Source organism: Nipponia nippon, unplaced genomic scaffold, assembly GCF_047370975.1.
Source record: "Nipponia nippon isolate SJK-2023a ecotype South Korea unplaced genomic scaffold, ASM4737097v1 scaffold_15, whole genome shotgun sequence".
Taxonomy (NCBI): domain Eukaryota; kingdom Metazoa; phylum Chordata; class Aves; order Pelecaniformes; family Threskiornithidae; genus Nipponia; species Nipponia nippon.
The window spans coordinates 12,005,229-12,028,419 of NW_028262331.1; the positions used below are offsets into that span (position 1 = coordinate 12,005,229).

General features: G+C 48.4%; 2 protein-coding genes and 1 non-coding gene across 5 annotated transcripts in view; 2 read left to right on the forward strand and 1 right to left on the reverse strand.

Moving 5' to 3' along the window:
* On the reverse strand, nt 1–8,122 carry LOC148056352 (argininosuccinate lyase). Of its 2 annotated transcripts, XM_087751632.1 has the most exons (17): nt 7,995–8,122; nt 7,833–7,895; nt 6,433–6,627; nt 5,613–5,696; nt 5,245–5,301; nt 4,890–4,987; nt 4,170–4,247; nt 3,784–3,861; nt 3,587–3,639; nt 3,166–3,228; nt 2,833–2,947; nt 2,080–2,164; nt 1,846–1,905; nt 1,484–1,567; nt 1,202–1,282; nt 721–827; nt 1–241 (listed from the first exon to the last, which is right to left on the reverse strand). In XM_087751632.1, the coding sequence occupies exons 2-17, from the start codon at nt 7,842–7,844 to the stop codon at nt 91–93; spliced, it is 1,401 nt and encodes a 466-aa protein (XP_087607758.1). In that variant the 5' UTR covers nt 7,845–7,895; nt 7,995–8,122; the 3' UTR covers nt 1–90. The 2 variants fall into 2 exon arrangements, with proteins under 2 accessions (XP_087607758.1, XP_087607757.1); XM_087751631.1 differs by lacking the exons at nt 7,833–7,895; nt 7,995–8,122 and adding an exon at nt 6,734–6,853.
* Nucleotides 8,123–12,426: 4,304 nt separating this feature from the next.
* TRNAG-GCC (transfer RNA glycine (anticodon GCC)) lies at nt 12,427–12,497 on the forward strand. The gene has a single exon. It is a non-coding gene; the product is annotated as a tRNA-Gly (tRNA).
* A 77-nt stretch (nt 12,498–12,574) lies between these two features.
* CRCP (CGRP receptor component) overlaps nt 12,575–23,191 on the forward strand; it is a 32,855-nt gene continuing 22,238 nt past the window's right edge. For both annotated transcript variants that reach the window (XM_087751821.1, XM_087751822.1), the window contains exons 1-4: nt 12,575–12,717; nt 16,287–16,323; nt 19,688–19,786; nt 23,065–23,159. In XM_087751821.1, the coding sequence (XP_087607947.1) occupies nt 12,710–12,717; nt 16,287–16,323; nt 19,688–19,786; nt 23,065–23,159 (239 nt within the window). In that variant the 5' untranslated portion in view covers nt 12,575–12,709. The remainder of the gene's footprint in view (nt 12,718–16,286; nt 16,324–19,687; nt 19,787–23,064; nt 23,160–23,191) is intronic.

Here is a 23,191-nt window from a genome sequence, read left to right on the forward strand (position 1 = left end):
TTTCAGTGAACTACACGCACCCCAGTGTTTATTAACTCCAGCTTAGTGTGACAGGCACACCGCTGCATCCACGGGATCTCTCCCCACACTCTAAGCTTGCTCCTTATGCCTCTTCAGCAGCTCCCGCAGCTGCTCGATCTGGGCAGTGACGCTGCTCTTGGCGGTGCCGCCCATGGCCGTGTACTGCTCCACGCTGTTGACAACGTTGAAGACCTGGGAGACGTCGCTGCCGAACAGGGGGCTGGGGGGGAAAGAGCAGAGGGGTCGGGGGAGAGCGCTGGTGCTGCGTGCTGGCCTGACCGGCTCACTGCCTGCAGAGACGGGGAGGGCGCGCAGACGCAGCCTTTCTCCAAGGGGAAAGGCCTCCTGCAGCCCTGCTTCTGCACCTCTGGTGCCTGGCAGTAGCCGCTTGTGGCAGACCCCAGGGGAGTCAGCTCCAAGGGGAGAGCGAGGAGGTTTGGGGCCAAGGCCTGAGTTTCTTCCAGTCCCTCCCAGTAGCTGCTGCCCGTGCCCCGCTGGAGCTGAACGGGAGGGATGCCGTCCCCCTGCAGTTCTTTCCGGCCCAGCAGCAGCAGCAGCGCTGCTATTCAGGCCAGGAGGCTTTTGGGGAGCTGCCTGGCCCAGGCGTTTGGGGCAGCGGCGCCATAAGCAGGCCCATACGAAGGGAGGCCGGTACCCGCCTGCTGAGGGCAGGCGCGGCAGAACCACGGGGGTACGAACCTGATGCTCTTCAGGTCTTCCAGGCTGAGATTATTGATGGTGGTGCCTTTCGACTCGGCGAGGTGGACGGCCTTCCCAGAGGCAACGTGGGCTTGTCTGAATGGCATCTGCAGTGAGAAGCAGAGGCCGCAGTCAGTGACCAGGCACCTGGGGTGCAGCCTCAAAGGAAAAAATGGATGTGCTGTCTTCTTGGGTGGGCTTGTTTTCACTTAGGGTAATGCCATGTGCATCCAGGTTTTCTGGGGTGTGAAGAGGGGAGGCGTTAGGAGGTAAAACTCCACCTGTAAATTACAATCAAGTCCACCTGGCAGCAGTTCCACTACTTGGGATACATGTAAACAATGGGTTTCCAGCTTTCCTGTTTGTGGACCCAGGCTGCTCATCACCTGGGGACAGAACAGAAGGCCTCATCTCAGGCCCTCGCTGAGCAGTGTTCTGCATCCAAAGAAATCACGGCTCCACGCCTCCCTCTGATACTTACTCCTTTACGAACCAAGTAGAGAGCCAGATCAGTAGACAGCATCTCAGGGCTCAGAGCCTTCTCCATGTTCTCCCTGTTGATCTGCAGAAGGATGGTCAGAGGGAGACATTATCATCAGCTCCTCCTTGGGGACATGTTCGCTGACATTGGGGGCCATAATGACGAGTACGGGTGAGCCACTGAAGAGCCTTCATCTTAGGACCAGCCCAGAGCACCTTGACCTGTGCTGCTCCCAGAATGTGCACCCCAGCCACGTGCAACAGAGAGAGGCTGAAGCCTTACCTGGAGGGTAGAAATCACTCCGGTGGCCACCTGGAGCACAGCATTCAGGGTGTCCACAACATCAAAGACGGCCTCCTTGTCCTCCTGCGGTGGAACAGGGATGGAAATGGCTCTAAGTCAACCTGATGCAGCCCAGAAGCCAACGGCCTGAGCAGCCCGGCCAGCAGAGCGAGCAGGGCCGGCATCCCAGGGGCTCCTGCGAGGGTCAGGGCTGTCGACGGCAGCGTGCCGTGCCTCAGCCCCTTCCTCAGCACCCCGCGCGCAGCAGGGCCTGCCCAGGGAAATGTAGCGCGAGGCTGCTCGAGAGCAGGAGAGAGCTGTGTCTGCTCAGAGAGGTGGTGGAAAACTAACGTCTGTTTTACCTGCAGATCCTTGTTGTAGGTGCTCGGAAGTCCTTTGAGAACCATGAGAATAGCAGCCAGCTGCAGAGAGAAAGAGGTGAGGCGGTTGGCTCTAAGAAGAGAAGCACGTGGCCCCAGCAGAGGCTCAGAGCTCAGACTGGGCACCTTTCTTTACGCAGAGGCAAGAAGAAACAAGATTCTTCAGCCCCGCTATGAGCGGTTTCCCCATCCCGCTTCTTTTGTTAGCAGGCTCACCCGTCCGAACACTCGTCCCGCTTTGCCGCGGATCAGTTCCAGGCTATCGGGGTTCTTCTTCTGAGGCATCAGGCTGCTGCCAGTGCTGAAAGAAAGGCGTTTGGAGTGCACCGGTGAGCAAGACCCCAGTCCCTACAGGCACAGGTCCTGCAGCGGCCCGACCGAGCCCTCCAAAGGTGAGAGGTAGGTCCCCCGTCCCCGGACACCTTTCTAGGGTGTAGGAAAGCAGTGAACCGAGTGTGCTGAGCTTCTCGTGTTTCCCACCGCAAGACCTTGGATTTTGTGGTCTTGTCTGGAGCTACCAGACAGTCCCACCTCCCAAAGGGGAAGAAAAAGGAGACTTTGCCCCAAGCCGCTCCAGAGCTGGTATCAGCAGGCCAGCCTGAGTGTTGCTGTGACCTCAGGGAGGGAGGGCTGTGGTTGTGCCGCCCCGAGAGACGGGAAGACTGTCAGGATTGCAAACCCGGCTCGTCAAGGAAGGGCTTTGGCAGGCGTTCCCAGCAGAGGAGGAAGTTCTCTCTGGCAGCAGTGCTGGGGAGGAGTGTCTGCTGAATGCAGGCTTGTGGAGTTACCAGAATCAGAAATAAGCGCTCATGACTGAGGGATGTTCACCCCAAGGCTGCCTTTCTGCCAGCCTTTTGTTGCTGTGTCAGCCTCGTGCAGCGGGGAGGCCCCCACCACTGTCTCCTTCTCGCAGGTGAGGATCGCTTAGGAGGAGAGACTAAGGGAAGGGCTCTCTGCCCAGAGACCCACCTGTAAGCATCAGAGAGGGTTAGGAAGCCAAACTCGCTGGTACTGTAGATGATGAGATCTTCAGCCATCTTGCTCAGGTGGATCATCAGCAGGGTGGCAACAGAGAGGAATTCCACTGCAGAGAAGGCAGGACATCAGGAGGTGAAAGAGGTGCTTGTTAGCTTGACAACCCAGGGAGCCCTGACTGGAGTTTAAACACGAGCAAGCCGATTTTCTGTATAATTACCTCCTAGTGGGGGATTTCAGGCCCCTTATTAAAGGAGGTCAACTGGGAAGGTCTCGGAAGCCTGTTTCTAAAACAGCGGTGGGAAGAAGTGATCGAGTTGTGCTTACCCACAAAGTCTCTCTCGCTAACGGCATCCATGCTGTTCAAGCTGATGGAAGCAAAGTCCAGCTCTGTAAGGAAGGCGACGGACAGAGGAGGTCAGGCTTGGCATGGCTGGAGCTGGAATGCAGCAGGGTGCCCCAGCACGCAGGGGACCGTGAGCCCTTGACTAGTCCCAGGAACACCAGCATGCCTAAGTGTTACACTGGCTGGGGTCTTTGTTGTTAGCCCCAGGCAGCCAGCGTGCCGCAGAGGTGGCTCTTCCTGCTCCAACCTCAGAGGCATTGCCTGTCTCATTGCAGTAAAAAGCCTTAAGAAAGAAAGGCTTTGGCTCCAGGATAGTGCATTACATTGTCTTTGGGAGCCATGTATCAATGCTTCCCTCCCTCCTAGATATCCTGTGCCTCTCAGTCATAGGGAGACATTTACCACTACGCAGAAGCTCTCTGTCGATGTCCAGTGGGTTGCCAGCCAGAGCGCCGCTGCCAGGGGAGAAAGAAACAGAAGTCATGCATGATACCCTGCATAACCCAACGAAAACTGAGCTCTAGGAAGCAGGGACGGCACCTCTGAAGACTTTGCAGAGCAAAGCGAGGCCCAGAGAGTACACAAACAGTAAACTTTACCTTCCCAAAGGCAAGACGTTGATCCTCCTCTTCACCTCTCCCAGGCGCTCGGAATCACGGGTCAGTGCAACAGCATGGCTAGGAAAAAAACATCACGACAGTTGAAGCACCTGCAGTCAGAAAATGTCCCAAGGACCAAGAGGTAACTGTGGCCCAAGGATGGGGCGTTCAGGGAGTCGGCCTCCACTGCCCACTCGGCGCTTGAGTCCCGGCTTGGTCAGAGCCACGCAGGAACACGGGGAGCTCCTGTCCCAGTTTGCAGGGTTCGCTCTGGTTTGTCACCACCCCGGGCTGCCCCTCGGAGGACGCTGCACTTCTAGGCTCCGGCTGAGCAGGGCCCCCAGGGTGGAGAAGGCTTCCTCCAGCCACCTGCGAAAGGTGCTTACCTGAGCAAGAACTGGCTCCATCTGATGGGCTGAGCTTTCTGCAGGTGGGTGTAGCCAGGGAAGAGAACATCAATTTCTCTGCATGGGAAAGGAGAGAAAGAGGGGAGCAGCAGCTGTCAGGATGGAGGGCAGCGGCAGGCGCGCGCCAGGCTTTTCTAGCAAGGTCACAAAGAGAACTTCTTTGGCCTGGCTTGTGCCGAATTGGATCTCTCGCCTCCTCTCCCTGCCGCCTGCTCCCTAAGCACCCTGCGGTTAGATCTCCCGATCTGCCCGTGTGGTGGGCCTGCCCCAGGCCTCCCTGGAAAATTCCCTGGTACAGTAATGCCTCTGTGGCAGGCAAGGATTCCCTGTGGAATTTGTGGTTTGTGAGGAGCAGTTAGACGGGGAGTTAGCACAGCCGAGCTTTTCCCATAGGCAGCAACTTGAGCCATGTTAAAGTTCCCCACTCCTTCAGATGGATCTGGCGCCTTCTAAGGTCTCGTCTGGACCTCCCACCCCAGCTCCTTTGCCAGGGTGCACTGGGGGAAGAGGAAGGTCTCTGTGACGGGAACTGCGGAGAAGGAGGGTCCGTCGGCCTCCCCCGCGCTATCGCACGCTGCCTGGCTGTAACGTCCTCCGCAGAAGACCCCGCTGCTGCCCTGACGGGTGTCAGTCAAAGAGCAAGCCTGGAAGCCTCCTGCCCGGGCAGGGCCAAGGCCGTGGGTATGGAAAAGGACTTACACGGCAGCGCGTTCCACCAGGGTCTTAATGAGCTGCAGGAGGTGAGTGGAGATGACAGAGAGGGAATTCTTCATGAACAGCTTCAAGTCAGTCACGACCTGGAGGAGATTGGCCACAGTCAGGCAAAGCAGAATGTGACGTACTTCGTGCCTGGCCACTTTTAGTGCAAAGTAAAGCCCTCCTTGTTCTGTGTGATGGGAAGGTGCATCTTCCTCTCATCATTTGGTAATTTTGATGTGGTAATGTCACTACATCTTGCTCTCCAGGAAGAGAGCCAAAGGCCGTTCCGGTCCAAGGTCTCCTGAATTGAGGTGGGAGAGGAGTACAAAGGGGAAAAAAAAGATTCCGTACATACCTGGTCGTTCCTGCTTCTCCCAGTGTGCAGTTTTCCAGCTACGTCTCCAATCAGCTCCTGAGGACAAGAGGAGGATTTCTGTCAGCATCTCTGTGTTCTGAGGAGGAAGCTCCGCATGAGCAGACCTCCCCCTGCCTGGAAGGGACCCGGCTCTAGGATCCTGTGAGCAGCCACGGGGCCTCCTCTGGGGAAGGGCAAGTTTGGGTTCTATATTTGTACGGTGCCTCGGTCCACAAAAGGGGTCTTGGGGACACTTGATTGTGCCCCGAGGTGCAGAGGAATTTCAGAGTGGGACAGAGGCGCGTGCACTTCACGTCAGGCAGATCTAGCTACAGAGGACCGGGAACAAGAGGCTGGAGGACCCAAACCTTTAGTCTGCGTTCGTTGGCAGTGTGGATATCCTCATCGCTTTGGGTCACCACAAAGACTCCTTTTGACCATTCCTCAGAGATCTACAAACATCAGCAGAAACACCAGTCAGCCACTGGAAACCAAAGTGTTAAGTCTCCCGGGAGCTCTGCCATTCCTGTTCTGTCAGACCAAGGCTGGCTGCTTGCTAGATCCTGATGTTCTGCACTGCACGCGGTGGGATTCATCTCTCCCCGTGATGACCCTGCAGTGCCAGGGCTATAGGAGGATTTAAGCAATGCAATGAAGAAGGGAGCTGAAATGTCGGGGATTGCTTTCGCATTCTCCGCGAGGATTTCCCTATACAGACATCGTATAGACTCGCCATTGTCCACGGTGGGTGAGCAACAACAATGGATATTTTCAAAAAGCGCTTAGCTGCGGACTTCTCTTCAGCCCTGTACAAAGCTGTGCATTGCCCCCTACTAACTCAGGCAGCCAGGCTCGAAAGGATCCCAAGTGCCAGCAGAAGAAGAATATTCCTAACTCATGCTACTGCTGGGCTCTGGTGCCTTTAGCGGGGTGCGATTTCAGCATCGATCCCCTGCCCTGATGCCTCCAAGTGCACTGAGGGCAATACACGTGGGCCTGTCACGTCCATGCTTTAGGAGCGCATTCCCTTTCACAAAGCACTTCCGCACATGCCTACCTCTAAGGAACAGGACACGAGGACCTTTAAAGATGCTTTTTAGAACAGCAACTCAGGGAGGCTACTACAGATGCTGTTGGAAAAGGAGCCATGCGTTCCAGCACGCGTGACAGATGTGAAGAAACAAATACCTTTTCCAGGCCACTCAGGATCTTCTCCAGCTCAGTCTTAGACAGGATCCCAGCCTTCTCCAAGGCTTTGGCATAAGCCATGCTCCCCTGGACGTCAACTTCAGCCAGTCTCTGATCATAGGTAATGGAAGCGTTGAGCATCTCCATGACTGGGTCTGTGCTTCCGACAAACCTTCCTCCCATCATTTTATCCCCCTGCAAGTAATGAAGTTAAGAGGCATGTTCAAAAAACTTACTGGTATACCCCAAAAATCAGTTATTGTCCATCCCACTCCTCATCCAAGTAAAACTGAGGACATACTCGGGAATGTTTTCTCAGTGCTGTACCATTGAGCAGAAAAGCCCTGCACGTTAAGAGCTTTGGCAGGTAGTTGTAGAGGTGGAGAACTGGCACTGGCGCTGGCATTCAGCCCTTGAGGTGTCAGCTCTGGCGCAGGAATCCCCCGAGATCCCTTAGTCCTGCAGACTCTGGAGGGAGTGTGTCCTGGCCTTGAGAACGAGTGTCAGGGCCCGTGCTGCAAGCCCAGCACGGATCCCTCATTTAAGCAGCTGCTGATCTCTGACCCTTTGGTAGTTTCTTGGCAGGGAAAAAAAGTAAGCGAGTCCGGGATATAGTGAAAGCTAGGATCTACTGTTACTTGAAATGACAATTTAAAAAGCGCACTCTTTTAGGGAGACTGTAAGAAAATATTCGGTTGACAAAGAGCTGCGGGTCAGCGCAAGGCACATCCTCTAAAGCACCCCTGCAACTGCGAAGCGTTCGGCGTCGCCGTGGGAAGCGTCGCCGGGGCCACGATGCTCTTGCACGCTTTGGCATAAGATTGGCATCGAACTGGTTAGGGTGCAGACTCCCGAAGGGCAGGTTCAGTAGGACAAGTCTTGGGGAAAAATGAGAGGGACAGACAAGTCCCACGGCCCGGTCCCACCCCCGAGGGTCGCTGAAGCAGCGCGCGGCCGGGTCGCCCGCCGGGCTACCATGGACAGCGGGCGGCGGCCCGGGCCGGCCCGGCGGGCCTGCGGGGAGCGCGGGAGGGGGCCGGGGGGTGGGCACGGGTGCTGGGGGCCTTTTTTTGAAGCAGGAGTTGAAAAAGCAAAGTTTGGCAGCTCTGCGCTGGGAAAGCAGAGCCCCCGGGGGTGAGCGGGCCAGCGGCCAGGGTGCGAAAGGCCAGTGCTGGCAGCCACGGATGGGGACGAGGCGTCCGAGTATAGCTGCGAGGCGTCCATCGTCACCAGCGCGGGTTTTCACCAGAATCGGAGGTGGGTTGTCAGAAATATTGCAGCAAATACGCTCGCTCTCCCCTTCTCCATTTAAAACCCGGGAAAAGAAAAGACGTGGCGAGAAGCACCCGAACGAGCGCGCAGGCCCGCGCCATTGCCCCCCGAGCCCGCTTCGCCCTCACCTCGGCTGCCATTTCGGACGCCGTCTTGCTGGTTGGTGCAGCGACCCCGGCCACTGGTGCAACCTGCGGAACGGCGCGGCGAGGTCAGGCGAGGTGAGGTGAGGCGAGGCTCAGTCCCGGCCCCCGCTCACCGGTCCCCGGTCCCCGCCCGGCCCCGCTCACCGGCCCCGCTCGGCTCGGCTCGGCTCCGCTCCGCAGCCCCGCCGCCGGCTCGCTGCCCCCCGGCCCCGCCGCCCCGCTTTTACCCGCCTGGGAGCGGGGCTGGCGGCTCGGCCCGCCCCGGCGGGGCGGGGTGGCCCCGGGCCGGCCCCGCTCCGGGCCCCGCCGCCCCCTCGGCCCTGCCCGCCCCGGCCCGGCGCTGCCGGCCCCCGGCAGCCGGGGGAGAGGAGCGGGGTGGCGGCAGGGCCGCTGCCAGGAGGGGGGGCGGGAGAGGGGCTCTCACGTCGCTTGTTGAAGTCCTCGGTGCCGCTTCAGGGCTCCCGCGTGCCTGGGGGGCTGGTGCGGGGACAGGGCGGCTCCCTGTACTGACGGAGTCCCCTCACTGTGTCATAGCCCTCTAACGAGCAGTCTTTGACGGGAATGTGATTGGTACGATGGCTGGATCATCGTTGCTCTGTCCCCGTTGCCGCCCCGGCAAACACGCAAGAATAAAATAGATGGGAACTAGTTGCCCTTTCCCATTTCTGTGTGGCTGGGACTCTTCTCCCCACCTGTAAGGCTGCTGCAGCGCCCGCTTTGGGGCTCCCCTGCTGTCAGCAGTGCCCTGGGGTCCGCCTCGCCAAGAGGCTCCCGTGAGCCTCAGACTGCAGCTCTGCAGCCTCGGCGAATAGCCCGCATCTTAAACTCATCAAACCCTCCATAGCATGGACGTAAAGAACGGCTTTAAAATACCCGAGAGCTTCGGGAGCAGCGATTCACAAAGCTGCGGCTCAGCACCAGTTCCCCGCGAACGCCTCAGACACAGAGCACTCTTCTGCAGCCGCCCCGCGGAAAGCGGGAGGCCGGTTCGCCTTACTGAGCGCACTACGGCAGAATCATCTTTTTCCATCTGCACGGTCCAAACCTTTCACCGAGCTCAAGAAACATATTCCAGCTTTCTTGTCCACATTTTGTTGGGTTATTTTCTTCCCTATAACTGACCCTCTCGTCCTTTTCTACTGTTCTCTGTTCTGCAACTTATCACCTCGTCCTTTTTACACCAGAACATTTACACTAGGAAACAGTGCTTGATCATTGCTTGGTCGTGTTCCTTCCTCCTCTGAAATACCCCGTTTTTACCACTTTTCTTGTCTCGTTCACCCTTTAGGAGTGCCCTTGTCCTTACTCTGGGCTTTGACAGGAGATTGCTGGTGTGTTGGGAAAATAGTAAGCACCGAATTTATAACCAGAGTGAATCTATGTCAGTAAGATCTTATTAATCTCGGGCTGTTATTACATGTGGCAAGGACACGTGCCTTCACGTGGGGTCTGCCAGCAGCAGCCCTCTGTGCTGAGCGAACCTCGCAGGGATTAGTTTGCTTGTGGTACGCTGCTCAACTCCTGCCCCGGGTTGCGTCTAGGAGAGTATTAATTCTCTCTTTTCCCATTTTTAGATGAAACAGGCAATAACTCTCCTTTCTGTATAACAAGCAATGTAGAATATAGAGTAATATTTTTATAACAAAAACACAAGTGCAACTGTAAATCCAAGTAGAAGCCATTCACGTAAAAATGAATATTGAAGAAATAGGATTTCTTAAAGATGCTTGGAGCTGGAGAGCTGAACTTTTTTGAGGAGAAAACAGTGAAATAGCATTGCAAAATAGGTTTTCTAATGCACGCTGAACCGTATTCTCATTACTGTCTTCTCTATTTGTTCTGGTTTGGATGGCTCTCCACTTCCCCACATCTTCTTTCAGTATTTTATTTGCTTGGTGAAAGAGGACTATTAACCCCCAAATCCCCACCCCACAGTTGAACACCAAGGAAGGTCCGAGGGAAAGGTCTGCCACTTCTTTGCCCTTCTGGCACAGGAACGGCACACCGTTCCTGCAGGGATGTTCCCAGCTGCGCCCGCTTCCACGCTGACGTCCAGTGAGGCAGTACTGGAGAGTAAATCTACTGGAGAGTAAATTGCCCGTTTTGCAGCATGGAGAAGCTTAATGAAATGTATTTTAATGTCCTCAAAGATTTGAACTTTATTTGTCCTTGCTTTTGTAATCAGTCACAGCTTTAGTATTTCTTTAGGAGTGCATTTTTGGTTGGAAGAGTGCAATACTCGGGGAGCGCAGCTCTGAAGGAGTGCTTTAGTGGGTTCTAGAAACACGCTTTTCATAATAGGACATACTTTCATAACTGAGTCCAGTGAAGAAAAAGGATGGCATAAACTGCCACGGTGCACCTTCTTTAAAAGCATTCTTTTTTAACTGTCATTTTGGTTTAGAAAAAGAAAAAAAGCTCTGTGGGCTGAAAGCGCTAGGCAAACGCACCGTCAGCTAGACGGAAGGGAAGCGGTGCTGACATTTTTTGTTAGGAAAAAAATGACTTTGTTTAATGAATTTTGAACGTAAAAGAAAAAATGACACTATAGGGTGATCAGCGAAATGCTGAATACAGTAAACATCTTTCATGACAAAGAATACAAATACCCTGCAGATCTGCTTTCAATAGCAGTTGCTAGGCCCCCTGCTTTCAATAGTTAATACCGAGGCCCCTCTCTCACCAGGCCTTAGGGGGAACAATCCCAGGCCAATGCTTAAAATGTCGACATGCTAAGCACGTTTAGAAAAACCCATGTCTGCATTCCCTATGGATGGTGTAGCATAACTGTCTAACCCCTAAGTGCAGCGATTAAAAGCAAAGGGAACGGAGCTAATCACCTCGTCTCCTGAAAAGTTGTAGGTACGGGCAATGGGTTCTCGTAGGTCTCTCCCTTCTCCTTGTACAATGTCAGTGGACCTGCAGCTGGTCCGTGTGTGTATTTACACCCTAACGGGCTATATGTCTCCATTGGAAAATAGTTAGGAAGAATATCTCTATTAGAAAAAAAATTGAAAGCTGTTGAGAGAGGCATTTGTATTATGCTCATTCATCCCAGCCGCTGGGATCAGGCGTCATCATCGTGGACTGTAAAAAAGCATATCAGCAAAGGTCTGGAATGAAACTTTCGGAGAAGCAGTGAAAATAAGGATGATAAGTTGGTGCTGGGTGAGAAATATAAAGAGGAGATGCAAAGGAGAAATAAAATGAATATGCTGAAGATCCTGAACCCATAGCTAAAGAGAGTGATGAGGGGCAGGCAAGGACTAGTAGATTTCTGGAACAAAACCAAAATTTGATAATCTGGAAATAGCACATCTCAAATGGCAGCTGACATCCCCCTCTTCTCTTCTTCCCCGCAGCCTGGCTGGGGGCTGGCGTGCAGGCAGTTTCATGTGCAGGGCTTGAACCACGGCAGAGAAGTTACAGAGCATTTGCTGCGCCGCGTTTGGCCAACGCACGGGGTCGGTGAATCCTGCCACGAAAAAGGACAGCGTCCCTTACGCCCTGCCCGCTGAGGCCGGCCGAGGGCTTTCAGGCTGCAGTCTGGAGACCTTTCTCCCAGCTCCTTTTCCGTAGGCTTCCAAGACAAAGGATTCTGGAGCATACAGGAATTTCTGTCTGTACTACCGTCTGTGTGTGATGGGGCCCACATGTCCGCCGAAACTTTCTTAGGGGTCTGCAGCTGCAAAGGGATGAAGAAGCTTTGCAGTAGGCTTTTAAACTTTGCCCGGCGCTTCGGTATCCGATGATGATGGCTCCTGGAGAGCTGGGAGCTGTTTGTTGCCCGCTGTCCTGGCTCTGAAGACCGCTCCTGAAGCGCTGCAGTTTGCTCGTGTTGTTCAGAAGCGGTCGAGAATTTGCAACACCCCAAGGAGAAGCAAAGTCCCAAAAGCGGGAGTGGGCTTTCTTCGGGCTTCGTTCTGGAGAGAAAAGCGGCTGGTGGGTTTTGTGCTAGTGTTGCACGGCCGCGGCTGCGAGCGTGGCTAACCCATCCCGTTCCCTCGACTGCTCTTAGAGCCCCGCTGCAAACAAGCAAGTGCATGTGTAGGTGACTCCTTAGGGGGTTAGTGGTGGTGTCTGTGCATGTAAACTTTTGCCTGAGAGATAACGGCAAAATAAATGAATTAATGTTTCCCTGGCGCTCGGTCTCTGAGCCAGGCAATTTTCCTTGCTGCAGCCAACAGGATTTTTGTTATTTGCACTCAGTGAAGTGTCTTCAGTTTTCTCGAGAATGAAAAGAGCTCTTGCAAAACTTAGCAGCACATAGATTAAATGGGCAGGAATCCCAGTGATGGCAGGAGAAGACATCTGCTGCTGCTGGGCCTGGTCAGCTGTATGTACAGGTGCTCTAACGCGACAGGAGTATTACACGGCTCCTTCAGCCTTACAGTGTTCTGTTGGCACGTGGCTGGCGATTTGATTTGGCGGGACCTCTGCAACACTTGCCGTACGTGGCGGTGGCTAGCTGCCGGAACCCGGGGCTTGCGGGACAATTAGCCACTGGCAAGCGGTTTGTCGTTTTCTGGCTGCAGCAGTTACAAGCCAGAGGGCGGGAGGTGCGTTCTCATCACGGGCATTGGTGGTTCAGTGGTAGAATTCTCGCCTGCCACGCGGGAGGCCCGGGTTCGATTCCCGGCCAATGCAGTTGAAATTTACTTATTTTTCCCCTTCCTTTTGCTTCTTTCTCCTTCCTCTTCCGCTTCCGTCCCGGCCACCGAAACCTCCTTCAGCTCAGCCCCGGCCTCCCCCACGCTCCCCTCGCCGTCGCCGGGCGGGCTGCGGGCGTGTGCCTGTGCGGGGAAGTTCCGCGGCGGCGGGGGCCGGCTCCAGCGCCCGGCCGCGCCGGGGCGGACAAGATGGAGGTGTAAGGAGCGGCGGGAGGGCGCGGGGACGGGCCGCGGCCTTCTGCGGCGGCAGCGGGGGCTCCAGGGCAGGGTGGGGAGGGTGTATCCATATGGGCCGGCCTGCAGTGTGTGTGGGGGGGTACAGCTCTATGGGCCTCCCTGGGGGGTGTGTGTGGGGGGATATATTTATATAGGCTTGTCTGTGGTGTGTGTGGGGCTGTATCTATATGGGCCTGCCTGGGCTGTGTGTGTGTAGGGGGGGGATATATTTATATGGGCCTGCCTGGTGTGTGTGGGGCTGTATCTATATGGGCCTGCCAGCAGTGTGTGGGGGCTATATTGGGCCTTTAACGCCCCTATAACCAGCAGTGTATTCAGGCATTCTGATGAGATACAGGGGGTTTTTTTTGTTTCTTTTAAGAATCTTGCTGAGGCATCTGTTTGGGCAAAAGGTGTCGCAACTCAGCTTGAATCCCGCTCCCCGTCCCCACCTCCCCTGCCCCTCCTGTCTCCTCGCACGCCATTTTCCGTTCTGCCCCAGGAGAGGCGAGACGTGAATCCTCTGCCGCGGCTTCTGGGAGAGACTTATTCCTGTGAGCGTCGGGTACACGGCTCGTTGTAGGAGCTGAATGTGCCGGAGAAGGAGGAAACCTAACGAGTGTGCGATAGCAATTGCAAACACAAGAGGCGAGTCAGAATTTTGGCTAGCTGATCCTTCGTGGCGGTTGCGCCAGCCAGCCCCCAGGCTGCCGTTCCAGGCAGCAAGCTTTGTTGCTTTCCTACGCTGACAGCTGTGTTTCTGTCTTGTTAGTATCACCTGGGCACAAAACAATAGGATTTGACCTATTTTGGAGCTTGGAAACTCATTCTTGTGAGTTCTGTGGCGCCTGTTTCGTTGTGTGGTTATATACATGTGCGTGGTGCTGGCTTCCCGTGAATGGGGACGTGGAAGATGCCAGTCGCGTGGGATGTATGTCAGCATCCACCAAAGTCAGCTGAGCCGTTGCCGTTCCTGTTATCCACGGGTGCCTTATTATCATTAAATCTTCTATATGTAAAATTCAAAAGCAGATAACAAATAAGACACATCCACTGAAGTACGGGTTTGTATGACGTTAGCCTTAATGCGAGTAGCAGCCTGCAGGGCAATGAGCTGTTCTTGCTGTTGTATACTGAAAAATGCTGTGAAACACACACACAGCCTCCAAGCTGCTGTTGCACGTGAGCAAGGATAGGATTGCCCTGCTGAGAAGGATGCTTTTGCTACCATTACTAGTAAGTCTGTGATGCCACTTACACATCCACCTGTTTTTTATTACCTTGAGTAGCCCAACTTGCTGTACTGGTGCTACCTCTGTTAGTCCCAACAGGAAGGTGCATCAGGGGTGGAAGAGCTGGGGGCTGAAGTCCTGAGCTGGGGGCGGGTGTCCCTTGCGTTGGAATGGAACAACTTAGTCCATTTTGCACTTGAATTGCTGGTGAAATTTCATCTTCCTAATCTTGTACCTCCCGCCTGATGGCCTTCAGAGAGGGAAGCTCTGCGACTAGGAAAACCTCTCCTAAGTTCTTAGGATGTCGGAAGTATCTGTTACTAGAGAAAAGAACCCTCCAGAAAACATTGTCGTTTAAATATGCAACATGTTTTAAGCAGTAGATTTAAAAACATGAAGTGTCAGTGATATTTTTAGAGGTGTGATGCCATATACTAAGATATTTTTTGATATATGCAGAAGGCCTCAATAATATTTGGGCTTGGACTAAAATTTGGGCAAATATTACCTATTTAGAGATTCCAGAAGGTGTTTACATATTGGTGTTAACAAGACTTTTTTTTTTTTTTCCTTTCTGCTTAAGTCCTAATCTCATAAAAATTAAGCATACTGTTTAGTTGACTATTTAAAAACATGTATTAGAATTCATCATTTATAACTTCTCGTTTTCTGAATGTAAAATTAATAGCTGATTCATGAGAGGACTGAAGAACACTATTTCTACTTCCTAAGTTCTGCAAAAGTTTTTGAAACTACTCTCGTTTATCAGTTTATAATTCTGGTATTTCAGCAAAACAAAAACTGTTGAAGATTTGAGACCGACTCATTTGCTATCCATTGTTAGAAGAAAAAATAAATATTTTTCTGAATGACAAAGTGTTTTTGAATTCAAAAAGAAGCAATTGTCTTAAATAATTTAACTTCAGATAGATTTCGCAGACTCATTTACATAGTAATGTATTTGCTCTATATGACCCTTTCACTTATTTAACAGAATAATTCCCTATGTAATTCTTCTATACCGTTATTATTTCAAACAAAGAATGTCTTTGATCCATAGGGATTTCTGTAGCGGTAGCCTGAATGCAAACATTCTGAAGAATTGCATTTACCTAACAACAAAAGCTATATGGTTTGTAAAACATGAATGAAAACTAATGCGTGTGTGAGCTGACTTGCTGACGTTTCACTCGCGTCAGCGAAATGGAAGTTGGAGTTCATCTCAGCGTATTTTAGAAGGTCCTTTTCATTTAAAAACAATGGTAGAACCTGTGGAAGTTTGTGGATGCGTTTAACTCGTGTGAAAGTGATGAACGTGACAGTTCTATTCAAACGATTGACGGTGCTTAACAATACATTGTACCTTTTTTTCTTTTTCTTTTTTAATAAGCTGCTGCACGGACCTGAGAGGCCTTTTTTCCTTTTGTGTGGAAACTTTCTGTTGTTGTGGCTACCGACTGCTCAGCAGAATGTGTTGTTCAGGGAACAGAGGGTGTCCTGTGTCAGGTTTTGTCCTTTTTTAATTTAAAATATACATTTACAATATCTGGTAGTAATAGAGTTGTGATTAGTCTAAATATGTGCTTGCCTCAGTGCATTCAGCCTACCAGCGGTAGTAACGATTCTTGCTTCGTTGAGACGGAATTAGTGGGGAAGCGTTTGGCTGGGGGAGAACGAGAAACTCGGCCTTGACGGAAACCGGGACACCCGCTAATAAAGGAGCGGGCACGTAAAGAGCCAAAGAATAAATAAAGAGGAAAGGCAATAAGTTCTTTTTTTACTCAGTACAGTATGTGTAAATATAGTGCCGTATCTGTATCTATACACACGCATATGTACGTTGTACTAGAAATAGTATTTTCTTTTTTTGTACTTGTGACTAATAAATAAATAGCGTGTGTAATCTGAATTATTTTTCCTGTCAGTCTTTATTCAAATAAAACCGGAGGCCCTTTTTTGTAAGGAAGAGGGAAGGCAATTTGGGTTTAGTTTGTAAAACAGGGTGAGTGAATGAGATAGTGTGGCTGAGTAAAAAGATTACGTTGTATAAGTGTATTATGATTTATGGGGCAAATTGTGCAAAATATACTGTATATTTATGTAATAATTCTACTAACAATACGGAAAAAATATTTTCCAGAGGTGGCAACAACTTGGTAATTGTAGAATCGCCAAAAATAGATTTCTTGATGATTTTTTTTTTTTTAAACTTTATGAAAGTAGTGTCTGCTTTTACAGAGTCTACGTGACTCAGCAAAGAGAAGTTTCGGACAGTTTTATTTGGGACATAAATTAATCATTTTCATTTTTCCTTTTAGGAAAGATGCAAACGCCGCATTGCTAAGTAACTTTGAGGTAAGTTTATCTGCGTCCTGGTTTTAAACCAGCAGCCGAAAGCTGTAATCGAGCACTCGTATACTGCTTTAGAAGCTGAAAATTGCCAGTGGCAATCAGCAAGACCTGTATGCGATTTCCACCCCCTCCGTTTGACTTGTTATCAAGAAAAAAACTTTTTAGAGGAAATCTAGTTTTCTAGAAAATTACTCGTTCTCACTAGCAATGGGTGCTGTGTTATTATTTGGTTGGTCCCAAAGCTATAGAAACAGATACAGATGTTTTTCAAATAGACGAGGAGCAGATCTTCAGAATGTCAGTAACTTTTAACTTCAGCCTTGTGTTTACACTACTGCTGTGTGGTTTGTTGAATCCTCGTGTGTGGTGGTTTATTATTTAGGATTTGATTCTCCATGTCTTTAAACACTTGGGTATTTGGGCAAGTGCACTGGGTTCACTGGTGCTTTGTACGACGTATGGTGCATCGGATCCCAAATCGGGAATTTTGACACCTCTCTAACTTGGCAGCAATGTCCAAAATATCTTTTTTTTTTTGTTGTTTTATCTTACGATAAGCCAATATACCACAAAGTGTGTGACACACTGATTGCTGGAGTCTCTTTAATATTGCAAATAACAATTCTCGCAGAAAAATTCAAACCTTTTTCGCAGATGGCTGCTGCTAGAATCAATGTTTCGTATTTAACTTTAACCTTGTGATGTGCAGTATCATCCGAGAACCTGTAACTCATTAATGCCCAGGTTTATTAAAGCCAGTGCTAGTGGAAATGCAGCCTTACACCTCTGAATGCTTGACAGTATTTTTTTAAAGATCCTGAGGTGCTTCCGAAGCAGGGTTACAGTAAGCACGGGCAGTTTGCTGATCTGAGATGTGTTACTCGGGATAAACACTCCTAGAAGCCGGTGATGTACCTTGGCCTGGTGTCATGGGGAAGCTGCAGTGCCCTGTCATAGCAAGCACTGAATATTGGCATGCACATAAAATAACCTTATTTTCTGGCGTAGATAAGTTCTGAATCATTTTCCTCTCTCCTGAGTAAAGGTATTTTTTAGTGAGGTGGAAGGAAATGTAGTGGTGTTCTTGATTTAACTTCAGCCAGGTAGTGGAAAGATTTCAGTGCTTGTTTATGAATGTAATTTTTTTGAATGGTTTTAATAACCCAAGTGCTTTGTTTATGTTGTTTTATTGCTGGAGCTTGAAAGTTGCACAGCTGTTTCATCCTATTCCAAAATAAATCTTGAAATGTTTTATCTTGAGCTGCATCTGTCTGCGTACAGCAGAGCAACCAGCTGGTGACTGTCAGAAGAGCTTTAATGAGGTACTTGGAAAGAACCAGCTTGCCTAAGAAATAGATGATACTATGTCAGCCAAACGAGCGTTGTGTCTGTTTGTTAAAAACACGTACTATCGCAGCACACAAAATAGCAAGTATTTCAGAGATTATTTATTGCAAAACTATCTCTGCTTCCTTCTTCTTCATTTGCTGGGATATTTGTTGGAATCTAGGTATTACAGCCTGCTGAGGTTCAAGTAGTGGTGGCAGTCACGTTGTGTAAAATCTGTAGGTGTCCTGAAGGTACGGCCCAGAATAGGGAGAATTGCCGAATCCGTTCCTCGTGCTCTTCAGTCAGAACTTTCTCCAGCTGAGTCTTTCTGTTGGTGAATGTACCACGTGTGTTGAAAAAGAGCAAAAGAAAGAGGAGAACGAAGTTACTGATGAGAGCGCGTATTTCTCGTTTCCCTTTCGCAGCAGTTGTCGTGCATGCAGCTTTCGATTCTTTGCAGGCAGGGATTTGCAGTGTCTGCAGCTGTAGGCTTTGGGGGCATGGCTTTTCACCGCTCTTCCCAGTACTGACTCCCCTAAAACTACCGATCTCTTTCTGTTTGCTCCTCTTTCCAGTTGCAGTTTGACTGGCATATCTAACCCTTTCTTTATCGAGGTAATATTTTGCACAGAAAGTGGTGTTTGAAAGGAGTATTCAGGACTGACATGTTGTATGTCCTATGCCTACGTTTACTCTGTGAGTTTGGAGTTGTCATTTGGTATCTCGCTGTCACTGGCTATATTTTCTTCAAGTGTTTATTAGATAAAAGTTCATAGCTTCAGTTTTGGCTTTCAAGCGAGGATTGACTACTGGTGGTTGATGAACAAGGTGTTCCTTTTTCATAGAAGACGCAGGATAAAGTAATTGCAGGATTTGTAGCTGGTAATGTTCCTATTTCTCACCGTCTGGAAATGTTTGTGTTTTATTTCTATGGACTTGTCAGTTTATAATGCCATTGGATCTGGATCTCGAATGAAGCTAGTTAAAAATTAGGGGATAAACAGTACGAAGTGGTCTGTTACTTTGCTGTTGTTGTTGCCTTTGGATATACCGTAAAGCCTGAAGCAAAACATCTGAAGAAATTTCAATCTAATGTGATTTAATATGGGAATAAAAGAGTAATTGTGATGCTGTCTCAGCATTTTGCTGCGTATCTAGCTGTGATGAATAAAGATGTTGTGTTACAACAGATTGGACAAAGCACAGTTGCAAAAATCAAGACGTCTTCCTTGCCTTCAGTCCTGCCCTCTGAATCTTGCTCCTACGTTAGTATTCACTGCGTCATAAATGTGAAGACAACGTTATTACATTCTTTTCAGGAATGTCCGCTTGTATGACACTGTTGTGATGAAATAGGGAGCTAATGTAATCTTTGTGGCCTAACATACCATAACACCGTGCTGGTCACTGCAACATTTACTATTATGAATAACTCCACTGGAATTTACAGTAGGATCGCTAATCCCAGGAGCATCTATAGGTCAAGCCGTTATTTAGTTGGTTCCTGGCAGTGTGACAGTTGTGGAGTTTACTTTTTTTTGCAGATAATGTAAAATTGCATCTCTGTGAGACAGAATGTATACCCATTTTCATATTATAGGTACATCTGTCATAACAAATCCAGCAGGGCCATAAACTTGTGTGACATTTTGCTTCAGGCATCGCTCAGATTTAAATGGGAGCTCTGTGCCAGTGCAGCAGGGTACGGCCCTGCTCTGTTCAGGACATGCGATGAGATATACAAGTAGGATAATTCATCCTGGCAGCTTCTCCTTTGGGGCTCTTGGATAACATTTAACAAGTGCTGAAAATCTGTTTAAAATTGTCACAACTTTTAAAAAACGATTTACATATCTATTCATCATTCTGGTGCCAAAACATTTTTCATTTCAATTGCTGGTGCGTTCACCAAAGCAGCCATGCTTTTTGATGTTCTTTGGTTGATAGGATTTCGCGTTGTTCATTCGTGTTTTCCTGCTGTAGTATTTTTAGGTGAAATACTCTCAAATGGTCTAAAACACTTCATTTTTTTCCCCAGGTGTTCCAGTTACTTACTGATCTTAAGCAGCAGCGCAAAGAGAGTGGAAAAACCAAACAGAGCTCTGGTCAGCAGAATCTGAACACAATCATGTATGAAGTGAGTAGCACTGTGAAATTCCTTGCAAATTAGCCCAAGCTGGAGTAACTCACATCCTTAGGTCTGTGTATTAATAATTTGGTATCAAATTTCCCCTATTAAAAAGCACAGTGAAATATTTTATGTGCCACTTTTCTGTTGTCAGTTTATTCAGGTTGTAGGTTAACTGTGCTGTCAGGGCAGAGGCATGCAGCTGTTCTTATTAAAATCTATCACAAAAAGAATTAAAAAAACCCCTGTTTTTTACCTGTTTAGTTTTTTTTATTCCAAATATTCTATCCTTTTAAGACCCAGGGCAGAACTTGCTATCATCTGATGAATTGGTGATGCCATGTAATCATGATTTCAAAGCTGAGGCACAGATCACATATGGTATTTTATTACCAGAATTAAACTAATAATTTCCAACTAAAATAGATCTTTTTTTTTTTTTTTTTGTCAAAAGAATAACAAAATCATATGTACAGATAGCACCATCAGTGGATGCCAGATTGGTAATAAACGTTTAATCTATTGCTAGGAAGAACTTTCAAAATCGTGTAATACAAATATTAACATTTGAAATATCTCGAATTAGCAACTTCACATCAGACTTGCAGTATGACCTGTTGTGTCTGTGTCAGAATTGCATGAGTAGCACCACGACTGGCAGCGCGTTGAAAGCAGTTTGCCTTGCTTGCGTGAGTAATCCCGTTGAGCAGTGGAACTACTGATGTGAATAAGATTTGGCCTAGGCTTTGTTTTTGTTTTAGTTCTGGCTTTGTTTGAAAGGGTATAGAGTTGTCATTCCTAAGCCTCGTATTCAACAAAATAGGGGCTTACAAAAGATCGATGTAAATCTTTATGGAGACTAACAGTCTCTTCCAGTACCTCTTTGAAACGGCTGAGAAAGATCCTGCAAGTGTGTTTTGTCAGAATGCACCTTAGAGCTTAAATTGCCTTGTTGTATCGCTACATGTTACATACCTACAGGATGCTCGGTTCTGTGCATGGAGCGAAGCTGGTGTAAACTCTAGGTATATCTTCTCTATAGCTGACTGAAAGAAACCCAGAATTTGATCTTACGGGATTGTTCATGCTGAGTGTGTCTTCATGAGCTCTGTGCAGGCTTGTATCCACGGGTACTGAAATAACGAGCTGAAGCTTGCTAAACCGGAGCTGTGCTTTGCTGTATGTCTGGCATTGTGATTGATTTGAAATTGCCAAAAAAAAAAGACGAAGCTGGAAAAGACATTACTCCCATTAAATAATTTTATTACATGACAATATGATGATTTCATTGTAGTCATTATTGGTGAATAACAATTTCATTTTATCTGAAAAGGCCAGACAGGGTTTACAGAAGGGAGGGTTATCTAACACCTTATTCTGCTTTTAAATATATTTCTCAGTAGTCCAGTGAAACTGGTCCTTAAGAATACCAGTGATTCAGATTTCACCAACACTCTACCTGTTAGGTGGAATGAATTATCCTGTGTTGTTGAAATCTGTTTTCCTTTACCTAGCATTTTTAAATGATAACAGATTTTAATGGAAATACACTGGAAATACATTTGCATATTTTCGTATTTGCCATACTGATCTTGTAGCTCATTTTTTCCCCAGTATCTGCCGTTTTCTGCTCTGTGAATGCTGATTCAGCTTTTTGGCTTCTGACTTTTCAAGTATAAATACTCAGTTTAAAGATTTTCTGAGAAAGAAAATCAAAGAGTATCATATAGAATTTTATGGGGGTTTTATTATTATTATAGATACTCTGTGGATGTGGTATCCTACCACACGTGTCTCTCTGTTTGCAGTCCAGTTAGTGCATCGTGAGCCAATTGTGTTGATACTTCTAAGCTTTCTGTGTAGCTATGCAGTATCAACAGATGAAGGTTTTCTTCCTTAATGCAAAACAAGCATTGCCCATACTCTTTTGAACCCTTCTGTTGCTGATGCACACAATGCGGACAACAGAAGGATTTCCTTGACTTTTCATTGATGCTCGTTATTTCCAACTCTTCATTTTGGGGACTGATCCAAGCCACAAGCAGCATTCAGGAAGATTCTAAGCTACTTCCAGTGAAAAGACAGCTGTGAACTGGAATTTGCGTGGCTTTTTTAATCAACAAATTTTTTTTTACTCGGGTCAAATTACATTATGTATTACCGGTCTGCTGGGCGTCGTGTTGTTTTAAATAAAGCAAGCAGATGTACCATCTGCTGCACAAGTTAGCTGAGGTTGGTAGGTGTTACATGTAAAACACGGAGCAAAGATAAATTGTCTCAAGTCAGATAAACATTTCTAATACTACAGTATTCTTGCAGATTTTCATGACAACCCACCTAACCTGCTTCTATGAACTTTAAGACAGCATTGCCAAATATGCATATAAAAGATGAAAACAACCATAGATTGGAGAGCTTAATGAGTTATTTATGCGTTGGCAGCGAGAGTATCGCTGGCACTGAGCACAGGAAAACTTGGCAGAAGGTAACATTGTTTTAGGGATGAATAATATTTGACTTTTCTGAAGTGTTACTGCTTTTAAAAAACAAACCCCAAAACAACAAAAAATAAACACGCCAAAAAACCCCAAACCCCATATCTTGGTACCTTTTTAAATTAGCTTTGAATCTGTAAATGTTTGTTGGTTGTAAAAGGAGAAGTAAATGCGAGTGATACTATTCAGCACAGCTGTAAGTATGTCTTGATCACAGTCTTAGCATCACCTGAGATTATTTCAAACCAAGAAAGCAAAGGTTTTTCACCAACAGCAGGTGTTTTTTTAGTAGGCAGAGCTAAAACTCGCTCCTTTCCTGTACTCTTCAACATGCAACTTTGGGCTTTGAACCGATCAGATAAATGGCTGTCGAAAGCCGCAGAGGGAATAGGCAAAGGTGTGATTCTCACCTGGGTGTGTAACGAGCTGGCTGGGTCACGTCTTTGCGGAATGAATTCACGGGGGCTTTCTGGGTGAGTGCTAATGTAATTTCCGTTACGTGAAGTTGTAGTTACGTATTGCCTGTTTCTTACTCCCTCGGCAAATATCAGTATAGTCTTACCGAAGACAGAAATATGTGAGTGATCTGTGTCACCTATGGCAGCGCTTCCCACCGTTAAAAAAAGGAGAAAAAAAAAAAAGTAAAAAGCCAAACCCCAAAACCTGAACTGAGTTTTCCAGTTTTTCTGAGTAGATCTGAGGAGACTTCTCAAAATTGGCTTGTTGCATGCACAACTGGTAAAGCAAATAGTAATTGTGAAATAATGTATACTTTCTTTCTATCCATTGCAGACACTGAAGTACATTTCAAAAACACCCTGTAGGTACCAGAGCCCTGAGACTGTGAGAGATTTCCTCGTAGCGATGAAAGGCCATAAGCTAACTAAGTAAGTAGAGATGTGCCTTTGAGGAAAAGTAT